This window comes from Rhinoraja longicauda, chromosome 11, assembly GCF_053455715.1.
Source record: "Rhinoraja longicauda isolate Sanriku21f chromosome 11, sRhiLon1.1, whole genome shotgun sequence".
Lineage (NCBI taxonomy): Eukaryota > Metazoa > Chordata > Chondrichthyes > Rajiformes > Arhynchobatidae > Rhinoraja > Rhinoraja longicauda.
Window position 1 is genome coordinate 53,970,289 of NC_135963.1, and position 12,780 is coordinate 53,983,068.

Sequence of the window (12,780 nt, forward strand, 5' to 3'; positions counted from 1 at the left end):
TTCCTGACCAAATTCCTTCTAAATGTTGTTATAGTACCTGCCTTAACTACTTCCTCTGGCAGCTCATTCCATACACCCACCACCACCAAAATGTTGCTCCTCAGGTTCCCATTAAATCTTTCCTCTCTCACATTAAACCTATGTACTCTGGTTCTTAATTCCCCTACTCTGGGTAAAAGTCTCTGTGTGTTCACCATATTTATTCCCCTCGTGATCTTATACACCTCTATAAGATCACTCCTCATCCTCCTGCGTTCCAAGGAGTCCTAGACTGCCCAACGTCTCCCAATAGCTCACGCCCTTGAGTCCTGGCAACATCCTCGTAAATCTCCTCTCCACTCTAATAAACTGTGCTATCTAATAAGTCCTGAATTAAATTGGTGGAGTTTGCAATCCGTTCAAGAATGATGAAAAATCCATGGCATACAATTTAATAATTTTGCGTAAAAAATATTATTCTAAAGGATTATAGAAATGGCTCCTGGCTTCGAAAGACGTGAACATTCAATCCGACAGGAGAGGCTACAGACTAATTTACCTGTTTCCTGAATCAAAAGATTCAATTCTTGGTGAAGAATAGTTCTTGATGAAACCATATTCCAAGCACATGCTTTCAAATTAACTTTCTGAAGTCTGATGAAGGGTCCCAACCCAAAGCGTCACCCATCTTTTTTCTCCAGAGATGCTGCCTGACACGCTGAGTTACACCAGCACTTTGTGTCTCGCTGTAGTACAAGCCAGCATCCACGATACCTTTCTACACACCTCAAAGAAAATGAGTCCCCCTCTGGGTCAGACATTGTAACACCATTTGAAAAATAATTGCTGACTTTCTCTGACAAAACCAAACCTAAAAGGTTGTATTGTTTTCTCCAAAGTGGTCCATGACACTCCATGTTGCAGCTATTCAAACCAGTCCTCCTTGTTTTTGTTCCTTCCGATTTACTTCTACTGCTTTTCAATTCTCTTCTCTTAAAAGAAAACATCTACATGTGTCTGAAGAAGGGTCTCGACCCGAAACGTCACCCATTCCTTCTCTCCCGAGATGCTGCCTGACCTGCTGAGTTACTCCAGCATTTTGTGAATAAATACCTTCGATTTGTACCAGCATCTGCAGTTATCTTCTTATACATCTACATGTGCTTCAAGTCCTCCCTATGGCAAAGCATTTTATGTCACAAATACCCTCACGATGTCCTTATAGTTCATCTTACTCAATCATTTTATCACTGGTGGAAACACTGCTAATGTATATACACATTGTGATGTCTTGAGAGGTCGGGAGCTTTTCTCTTGAAGGTTGGGAGGTGTGGGTGCCAGAAATGAAGACAGAAAAGTTCTTATTTTCAAACTTAAATTCCATATATTTAGTCTTTTCCAAAAACAGGCAAACTTAATTGTTTGCAGACAGGTACACAAAACCAAAACAGGTAGTTAAATCAAAACTGTAGCTTGCTGCCTTCTTACAAAATATAACTCAAACACTGCTTCTCTTCCCGTCTGCTTCTCTTCCCGTCTGCTTCTCTTCCCGTCTGCTTCTCTTCCCGTCTGCTTCTCTTCCCGTCTGCTTCTCTTCCCGTCTGCTTCTCTTCCCGTCTGCTTCTCTTCCCGTCTGCTTCTCTTCCCGTCTGCTTCTCTTCCCGTCTGCTTCTCTTCCCGTCTGCTTCTCTTCCCGTCTGCTTCTCTTCCCGTCTGCTTCTCTTCCCGTCTGCTTCTCTTCCCGTCTGCTTCTCTTCCCGTCTGCTTCTCTTCCCGTCTGCTTCTCTTCCCGTCTGCTTCTCTTCCCGTCTGCTTCTCTTCCCGTCTGCTTCTCTTCCCGTCTGCTTCTCTTCCCGTCTGCTTCTCTTCCCGTCTGCTTCTCTTCCCGTCTGCTTCTCTTCCCGTCTGCTTCTCTTCCCGTCTGCTTCTCTTCCTGTCTGCTTCTCTTCCTGTCTGCTTCTCTTCCTGTCTGCTCCAGTCGTTGTCTCTCTCTTTAAATACACTGCTTCCCTTCCCTTTTAGCTCTCTCACTGAGGCAATCAGCTCATCTGGTTCAGCTGGGCAGCAATCAGTGTCAGCAGCAATCAGTGTCAGCAGCAATCAGTCAGCAGGGCAGGCATCCCTGCTGACTATGGGTTTTGTAGTCTTTTGCTGGCAGCCATGATGGTTTGTAGTCCTTGTTGCATCCACCGGGAGGAAATGTATCTCCCCTCTATGACTCTACCTCTCATGATATCACAACATTTACAATGCAAATCCTACACTGTGCAGGTTAGGTTTCAAATAGCATGGATATTTCATACGTGATTCCTTGGTCGTGCTCCTCCGGTGGTACTCAAGTACGGTGTAAATGAAGATCCTTTTGTTACGATGAAGAGATGGGCAAGGCAATGCGATTTTTCAACCTAAACTACTTCAATTTAGTTTAAATTGAAGATCTAAAAAGCATTAGTGAGCAGTTTAGAATGAAAAATAACTTTGGGCTTTTGAAAATGGACATTGAGTAAGAGCCTGTGGGCAACCTGGCAGGAGAGACAGATTTTTCTTCTTCTGTTCAAAGATGCAGGTTTCGTCACTGGTTTCTAAAAGTGGCTTTACAGCTTACTGATTAGAATGGTAAAGCTCGGTGCAAACTAGACTGTGCCAAAAGTGGTTAATTTTCATGCAGAGCACCATTCTTCGACAGCAGAGGACAATTGTGTCCATTTAAACCATCCTTTGCCTGTGGCAGATGGGCCAGTCGGTCACCTTACACAGGCCTGTCTCTATTAAGACACCCTTGGGTGTAAATTAAATTAATTAGTCCTCTCTGTGAAGGTTGTGGGTGGAACTTGACTCACAGAGAAACAAGTTTTAATTCAAAACCTCAGTCTATAAAATGTAAAATTAGTAAATAGTATTTACAACTATCCCAGATTCTAATCCTTTAAGGGTTGTAAACCTTGATCTGTTAAATGCATGAAATCTCAAAGATCCACCAGGGAATTGTGAAATATGCTGAAGCTTTTAGTTAGAACATTGCAAGTGATACCAAAAATACATTTGGAATCAGTAACAGCACACATGGAGAACATGGATAGGCAATGTTTCAAGTCGGGACCCTTCTTCAGCCAGAATCTATATACTAAAACTCTAGTTTGTTTGTTCGTTTGTTCCTGAACTACAGCCAAAACGGTACATGATAGCGCGGCAATTTTAGGCCCACCTTACTCACCCTCGTCCCTTTGGTGCTAATGGAAGAAGTTTCACTGAAATTGGTGCAATATGTTTAAAGTTATTCACATTTTAATGTTTAAATCTATCTCCTGGGGAGGGAGGATAAGTGGGATGGAATGGGGGAGGGGGGGAAGGGGGAGGGGAGGAGGGGGGAGGGTGGGAGGAAGGGGGAGGGGAGGAGGGTGGGAGGAGGGGGGAGGGTAGGGGTGCTGCACCATTGCAGGAGAGATTTGGGCCCAACAGGGTCCACTTGGTCTAGTGTTCTCTATAGATGCTGCCTGACTTGCTGAGTTACATCTTTTTTTCCATAGAATTTACAATTTGATCTGTAAAAAATGCATAGTCTGCAGTTCCTCGTTTCCACAAAATGAATAATGTTCGTCAGATATTCTATATTATATTCCCTTTTTAAAACTAATAGTTTTAAAATGTAAGTATTCATCTGATTATAATCAACGCTAACAAGAACCAGTTACAATAATGAATAATTCAGATTAATGATTAAAAACCAAATTTAGAGCAGTAAAATCACTCAATTAGAAACAAACTAACGGGAAAACATCCTTCATTTATCCTTTAATGGACATTTTGGATTCTACATATCTGCAGTATTATTATCACCTCTTCAGTGGTTTAAGTCTTTATTTTTGCACCGATCATTATATTTAGTAACACCCGACAAATCGAGTATATTGAACGATGCATATTTCATCATGTTGCAATTTTAAAATCAGCCCAATGAAATAGTGTGCTGCTTCGTGCTGCAATTACATTCCATACCAGAAACGCAAACAGGCTACTTTTCAGAATTTGTGTAATTTGTTGTACTTAACATTTGAGAACTGCATCTGGGTTTAGTCATCTTGATAGCACGCTTAGAAATATCAATAAAAATGAGCTTGAAAGTTCCACATCATGAATACAAACACAGGGATACATACATTTATAAGTCACAAAATGTATAAGCATTATCATAATTCTGCAACCTTTCATGTGCTCCGTCATACAGCATAGACTTAATCATAACTCATAGGAACAGAATTAGGCCAATCAGCCCGTCAGGTCTATTCGGCCACTTAATCACGGCTGATCTATCTTTCCCTCTCAACCCAATTCTCCCGGTAACCTTTGACGCTCTTACTAATCACAAACCTATTCATCTCTGTTTTGAAAATACCCAATGACTTGGCCTCCACAGCTGTCTGCGGCAATGAATTTCAACAAAACTGGCTAAATAAATTCCTCCTCATCTCCTTCCTAAAGGTACATCCTTTTATTCTGAGGTGGTGATATAAAATATCATATAACATTTGTTGAAAATATATTCTGGCAACTCACCTGAAGGAGCAACTTGTTTTTCAAGTATTTCTGATTTCCTATTGCTGGAAGTCCATCTTTATTTTAACCCGCTCAACCATATAATATAAATGGTTAAGAAACTTACCTGCAATTCAATGACACTGTCCACAATGGAAAGGAGATCATGATTCTCAGCTGCTCAAAAATATCTTCAAAATACTCCAACAATAATCTTCTGTTCTATTGCTCGGAGGTCCTGATGATTCACCTGGTTCTGTTTCCGTGCTCTCTCATTAAGCTCAAGAGCTACATTTCTTCACTTCCTTTAGAGTGGCAGGGTCCAGTGCTCATGCTTCCTTGACATTGTCTGGGGCAAGCTACTTACAATCCTTTTACACTCAGCAGGGTCCAGCTTCACACTCATTTTAAACTCGCCACACTCCTTTTGAACTAACCCAGGCCCCATTTCCACACTCCTTTTTCAATACCTGACCCACATGCCTGCACTCCCTGTAAACTCACAGGTCTTGTTTTTTCACAGGCCCTTTAAACACAAACAACTCACTGGAAAAGCATTAAACCACTGTGTAACAAGCTCTCGAAAGTCAATTCCAAGCACGGTAATATCCAATAGTCTGAAATATCTGCTAGTTTGGAACTGCCAAAGTCCAGATGGTGGACACAAAAAGCTGGAGTATCTCAGCGGTTCAGACTGCATCTCTGGAGAAAAGGAACAGGTGGAGTTTTTTCAGGTCGAGACCCTTCAGGCTTCTATTCCTTTTCTCAAGAGATGCTGTCTGACATGCTGAGTTACTCCAGCTTTTTGTGTCTATCTCCGGTTTAAAAAAGCATCTGCAGTTCCTTCCCACACAAAGTCCAGATGGTTGATTATTGGAGTTTTACTATAATTTAATTGAAGACTGAAAAATTTCCCCATTCTTGATTTAAAATGCTCCTAAATAATTCCATATAATTATGAATGTACTGTAAAAAACAAGTTATAAATACTGTTTGTAAAGTATTTCACATGGTTAAGCTTTATATGAGCCAGGACATAAAGCAATACATTCAGATAATTTTGATTTGTTAAAAATGAATATTAGAACATAGAAGAGTATCGAACTAGAACAGGCCCTTCAGCCCACAATGTCTGTGCCGAACATGATGCCAAGACAAACTGATCTCATGTGCCTCTACATGATCCATACCCCTCTATTCTAGATACATCCATGTGCCTATCTAAAAGGTCACACACATGTGAGCAAAGTACACCATTTTATTAGAGTGCACAAATTCTGCAAAATTGTCCACAAGCCACTGTGACCCATACCAGAGAACACAGCACAGAACAGCACAGGAACAAGCCCTTCAGTCCAGTGTCCATGCAGACCATGATGCTTAAACAAACTAATCTCTCTCGTCTGCTTGCACATAATCCACATCCCTCCATTCACTGCCCATGCACGCGTCTATGTAAAACGTCACACACACTGAATGAAATACACCACTTTATTAGAGAATACACAAATTCTGCAACGTTTTCTTACCAGTCACTGCAACCCATACCTTTCTGATTGGACATTCAATCCTTTGGCAATTTTAATTCACGATCGTCATTTAATAGAAACATTACTAGTTCCAGCGAGTCAGTGTCACATTTAAGTTGTTGTTCCTTCCTCCCCAATAAGATCACTGTAACATGCTCAGTGATACAGCTAAAACATTTATCACATTCACATCATTTAATTTCTTCATTGACTCACAGCAGAACCAACAGATTTGCATGAATGCTCGAAGATTGTGAAGTTATGAACACACTCTACTTAGTCGTGACAGAAAATACCTGAAATCAGGTGCTCATGTTAGGCATGTAGACAGAATTGCATTAAGGGATTATTGAATAATGATCTGGGTAATCCCATAGGTACCGGTTTTAGGTTTTCCTTCCCCATTCAGTGCAATTCACTCAAAGAAAAGGCATCTACTAATGTGGTGTGTGAAAACCTGCACAAGTAGCCCAAACACATACAGACTCAATCAACCTTTCACAACTTTCATGGTTAGCATTTATTTCATACCAACGTCAAGAACTCACCAACACACACAATTTATTCTACTACTTACTTTAAGTCCTGTAAAAGATCCTTTGCATTCAGCATGGTAATTAAAGAAGTGGTTGCTGCAGGAATAATAATGATAGGAGTTCGAGAGCCTGTAAGGAAGAGATAGAATTGTTAACCTTTCCATTACCTAATAAAGGCTGGGGAATTAACATATCAACGCAAGAGTATTTTACTTCAACATAAAAAGAGTGCAGAGAAGGTTTATGAGGATGTTGCCAGGACTTGAGGAGCTGAGCTCTAGGGAGCGATTGGGCAGGCTAGGATTCTATCCCTTCGACATATGAGGCTGAGGATTGTTTATGAGGGGAACAGACAGGGCGAATGCACAAAGTATTTTACCCAGGGTAGGGGAATCAAAAAATGTTAAGGCGAGAGGGGCAAGATTTAAAACGAACCCGAAGGACAACCTTTTCCACGTAGAAGGTGCTGGGTATATGGAACGAGCTGCAAGAGGAGGTAACATTTAAAAGACACTTGGACCAGGTACGTGGCTAGCAAAGGTTTAGAGCGATAGGGGCCAAACATGGGCAAGTGGGATCAGCTTAGATGGGGCATTTTGGTCAGTATGGCCAAGTTATAAGAGCTTCCTCTTCATAACACAGCCCTGATTTACTCAGTCAACAAACACAAAGACTTTGGCCAATTATATTACAGAGCTTCCTTTAATAACTACACTGCCCAGTGAAACTTTATCAAATATCCCTGGGCTGTAGAGGTACATATTTTCCTCGAACATAAAGTAACAAAAAAATACAACTGTAGAATCATGCCTCTTACCCTTCTTTTGATTTGGCGGTGGCCTTGCTTGTGAAACTGTTGGTGAAAAAAACAATTTGTTACGTTATAAAAGGAGTAAAACTAGAAACCATTAACGTGCATCCAAAATGCTTCATTTCCTGGTGTATGTTGCAAACCGCTTCTATGCATCCCTTAGCTTTTCTCTCAAAATCTTGCAAAACTTCCGAATAACAATTTACTTAATTGAGGTCTGATTTTAATAAATTAGTTCCCAATCTCAAACGATCAAATATCTCACGGGAGAATCTGCAATTCTTTCACTTCATTCAAGGGTGCCATAAACAGAGAGGCAGAACATCTAATAGGAATTCTCCTGCTTTTTGGCAATCAAACCAATACTTTAAATAAAGTCACAGGAGACTGCAGATGCTGGAATCATGAGCAAGAAACAAAATGGTAGAATAACTCAGCAGACCAGGCAGCATTGGTGTATCAGAAGAGTGAGGGAGTTCAGATGTCTCCAAGGACTCGTGCCAACTGCTGCAAATGCTTCTTGTAAAGCTTCTAATTGGGATACATCACAGCTTGGTTTGGCAACAGCTCTGCCCAAGACTGCAAGAAATTGCAGAGTTGTGGATGTAGCGTAGTCCATCGCACAGACCAGCCTGCCTCCACCATCAACTCCAGGTACACCACACTGCCTCATGAAAGCAGCACAGACCAGCCTGCCTCTCCCATCAACTCTACCTACACCACACTGCCTCGGGAAAGCAGCACAGACCAGCCTGCCTCTCCCATCAACTCTACCTACACCACACTACCTCGGGAAAGCAGCCAACATAATCAAGGCTATTCCCTCTTCTCCCCTCTCCCGTCGGGCAGAAAATACAGAAGCCTTAAAGCACGTTCCACCAGATTCAAGTACAGCTTCTTCCCCAGGTATCAGACTACCGAAAAGTCCTCTCATAAGCCAAACATGTAGTCCCGATCTCCCAATATAACTCATTGTGGACCTTGCATTTTTAAAATCTGCACTTTCTCTGTAATTGTAATTATAACACTATTTTCTGCACTCTAGGATTTTTCTCTTTGCACCACCTGGGTACTTGTGTGCCCGTGTACATGATTGTGTGGTATGATTTGACTGGATAGCACACAAACAAGGTTTTTCAATGAATCTTGTTACACTTGACAATAAGAAACCGTACCAATTCTTGTACCAGTATCACATCTTTAGTTTGTGAGAGGACCGCTGGCTGCTTTTCCCAAGGCAGCGTGAAGTGTAGATTGAATCAATGGTGGGAGTCTGCTCGGTGTGCTAGACTGAGGTACATCCACAGCTCTCTGAGATTTCTTGGGCAGAGCTATTGCGAAACCAAGATTAGGTAAAAGGGAAGTGCAACGCGACCTGAGTGTCCTTGTACACCAGTCACTGAAAGTAAACATGCAGGTACGGCAGGCAGTGAAGAAAGCTAATGGCATGTTGGCCTTCATGGCAAAAGGATTTGAGTATAGGAGTAAAGAGGTCCTTCTGCAGTTGTATGGGGCCCTGGTGAGACCACATCTGGAGTATTGTGTGCAGTTTTGGTTTCCTAATTTGAAGAAGGGCATACTTGCTATTGAGGCAGTGCAGCGTAGGTTCACCAGGTTAATCCCCGGGATGGTGGGACTGTCATATGAGGAAAGATCGGAAAGACTGGGCTTTTATTCACTGGAATGTAGAAGGATGAGAGGGGATCTTATAGAAGCGTATAAAATTATAAAAAAAAGACTGGAGAAGCTAGATGCAGGAAAACAGTTCCCAATGTTGGGCGAGTCCAGAACCAGGGGCCACAGTCTAAGAATAAAGGGGAGCCCATTTAAAACTGAGGTGAAAAAAAACGTTTTCACCCAGAGAGTTGTGAATTTGTGGAATTCTCTGCCACAGAAGGCAGTGGAGGCCAATTCACTGGATGAATTTAAAAGAGAATTAGATGGAGCTCTGGGGGCTAGTGGAATCAAGGGATATGGGGAGCAGGCAGGCACGGGTTACTGATTGTGGATGATCAGCCATGATCACAATGAATGGCGGTGCTGGCTCGAGGGGCCAATTGACCTATTTTCTATGTTTCTGTTTCTCAGATGTGATGCATCATGATAGGATGCTTTCTACAGTGGATCTGCAGAAGTTGGATCTGTAGAGGGCAAAGGACAGATGGCTGTTTGGGTCGGGACACTTCTTGAGACTCAAGAAGTGTGTGGTCTGAAGAAAGATACCAACCCAAAACACTGTCTCTCCTCCCCCCCCCCCCCCCCCCCCACAGTTGCTGGCTGGCTTGCCAAATTCCTCCAGCATGTTGTTTTTTGCTTAATATTTTAAATTATTCTGCGTTCAAAATTATTTTGAACAAAATATCTTAAACAAAAACTTGCATCTTCACCATAAAAGGCAAATACTCCAAAATATTAAGTTGAAAATCAAATCAAATCCAAATGTAGAGACCTTTACAGCTCATGAGCTTGTGTGCGGTAATGTAAAACAGCTTGTCTTAATTGAACAAAACAAAATACCCAAAATATCTCTGGTATTTGAGGCTGATGCACTAAAACCCTCTGCTTTGGCTGACAGCTTAAGGCAGTGACATTTCTTCACACTTATTTGATTCTTTTCTGCTCTTTTAAGCTGTTGCCTTCAGTAACTGATGATTTGCCAAAACTCCACCCACCTACACTCAATAAGCAAAAAAGAATACCGTTTATCCACATTGAGTTTTCCAGCTTGTGTGTGGATTAAACAATGATCTTCAGTTGTTGGTTTCCACAGTTAATGATTGTGCCTTTCTCAGACAAAACTCTTCACTGATTCTTTTGTTGAAAGCTTTTTATTACAAGGGCCTAGATGCTCAAATTACATTTTTCAAAATCAGGACTCAAATCTAATGCTATACTAGGGATTGGATTAGACTTGATTTGAAGAACTGAAAGCAAGGATGTAATGCTGAGGCTTTATAAGGTACTGGTCGGACCAATGTTGGAATATTGTGAGCAGTTTTGGGAGCCAAATCTGAGGAAAGATGTGCTGGGGTTGGTTAGGGTCCAGAGGAGGTTTACAAAAATGATCCCAGGGATGAGTGGGTTAACATCTGAGGAGCATTTGATGGCTCTAGGCCTGTACTCGCTGGAGTTTAGATGGATAAGAGATAATCTCATTACAGCTTACCGAATAATGAAAGGCCTAGAAGAAGTGGATGTGGAGAGGATGTTTCCAGTAGTTGGAGAGTCTCGGACCAGAGGGCGCAGCCTCAGTATCAAGAACCTATCCATCTCCACTTTAAAAATACCTAATGATTTGGCCTCCCCATGCATCTGTGGCAATGATTTCCAGAGATTCATCACCCTCTGGCTAAAGAAATTCTTCCTCCTTTCTATTTTGAAAGAGATGCCTTTTTACCTTTAGAATCAAGATGAGAAGGGATTTCTATAGTGGGTGGTGAATCTGTGGAATTCATTGCCACCGACAGATGTGGTGGCCAAGTCATTGGGTATTTTTAAAGCAGAGATTGACAGGTTCTTGATTAGCAAGGGTGCCAAATGTGATGGGGAGAAAGCAGGAGAATAGTGTTGAGTGGGAAAAATAGATCAGCCATGATTGAACGGCAGAGTAGACTCGATGGGCAGAAAGGCCTAATTCTGCTCCTATGACTTATGACTAAGTCTATGCTGCATGACAGAATACATGAACGGTTAGAGAATTTATGAGAATGCCATGATGGAATGGCGGAGCAGGCTGGATGGGCCGAATGGTCTAATTCCTCCTATGTCTTATGATCTTTTGCACCCTGAAACTTGAAGGATGCAAGATGGGGCCAGAAATGTGGTGACACTGTGTACTAAGTGTGATCTACTATTCTCACATTACAATCACTGCACTCTTGAATGTGGGTACGATTGTGCTTATGTATCGTAAGACTTTACTGAACTGCATGCAAAATGTAACGTTTGACTGTGCACAGTAAAGTAGCATTGCACTATTGATTGAGCCATTGTTTCCATGGTTGCTTTCGCCATTTTCCTTCTGATCTATCCGTTGAAGTCACGAGAGGCAACAACATAATTGAACTACATGGGGACATTTTTTGTTGCCAATCAAAAACTGTGACAGGAATTAAAATGGCAGAAAGTGGTCCTGTATCTTTATGAGAAAGTTTGTTCGGAGATCTTACTGCCTATGAAAGAATGGAACTTCTGTTACTCTTCACATCAGATTTCCCACGTCGTGAATTATGATCTGTCTGTCGATTTATTGCTATAACAGAAAACATCAAACAAATGTGAAAGGGCCTACATTGACTCTCAACCAGGGCGGTACAGTGCTGTGACTGGTAGAGCTGCTGCCTCACCGCACCAGAGACCTGCTTCAACCTTGACCTCGGGTGCTGTCTACGTGGAGTTGACATGTTCTTCCTGTGAATGTGCTCCGGGTTCCTCCCAATTTACTCAGGCCAATCAATTTACAAACCTGCACAAGCCAAAGATGTCTGAAGGGAAGTTAAAGAGATAGCAAACATCACCCATTGCCTTGAATCCTTCAGTCATCTTCCATTGCAAAGACCACCCTGTGGAGCAGGGTGAAAATGCTTCTTCTCCGAAAAGGTTCACAGATTAGCCGCCTTATCCAAGAGGATGGATCAGTAAAATCCATAGTCTGACATGTTAATAATAATAATAATAATAATAATGCATTTTATTTATATAGCGCTTTTCATATACTCAAAGACGCTTTACAAAGATTTTGAGAACATAGGGAAATGAATAAATAGATAAATAAGTAAATAAATAAATGAACAGAGAAAGGAGATAGAAGGTCTACAAATCCTCTACGCCAGGTTAAATGATCTGAAGGCCACATGTCATACGGCCAGAACTTTGTCTTCTTTAGACTTTAGAGATACAGTGTGGAAACAGCCCTTTGGCCCACCGAGTCCACGCCGACCAGCGATCACCCCATATACAAGCACTGTCCTACATACTGGGGACAATTTACAATTTAGATAACCCAATTAACCAACAAACCTCGATATTTTTGCACTGTGGGAGGAAACCGGAACACCAGGAACGAGGTTAACCTGTGATGATCATTTATCCGCACTGGGCCTGTACTCGCTGGAGTTTAGAAGAATCAGGGGGGGACCTCATTGAAACACACAGAATAGTGAGAGGCTTGGATAGAGTGGATGTGGAGAAGATGTTTCCATTAGTGGGAGAGTCCAGAACTAGAGGTCACAGCCTCTCAGAATTAAAGGAGTTCTTTTAGGAAGGATATGAGGAGAAATTTCTCTGGTCAAAGAGTGGTGAATCTGCGGATTTTTTTGCCACAGAAGGCTGTAGAGGCCAAGTGAGTGGATATTTTTACGGCAGAGATAGATAGGTTCTTGATTAGCACGGG

The 12,780-nt window shown here is 41.8% G+C and overlaps 1 protein-coding gene across 1 annotated transcript in view; it reads right to left on the reverse strand.

The window, feature by feature from the left end:
* Window positions 1-12,780, reverse strand: part of cdc73 (cell division cycle 73, Paf1/RNA polymerase II complex component, homolog (S. cerevisiae)) — a 269,047-nt gene that overhangs the window by 109,233 nt on the left and 147,034 nt on the right. Inside the window, exons 12-13 of the mRNA XM_078408040.1 lie at window positions 7,395-7,430; window positions 6,619-6,706 (exon numbers count right to left, since the gene is read on the reverse strand). Of these exons, the coding sequence (XP_078264166.1) occupies window positions 6,619-6,706; window positions 7,395-7,430 (124 nt within the window). The remainder of the gene's footprint in view (window positions 1-6,618; window positions 6,707-7,394; window positions 7,431-12,780) is intronic.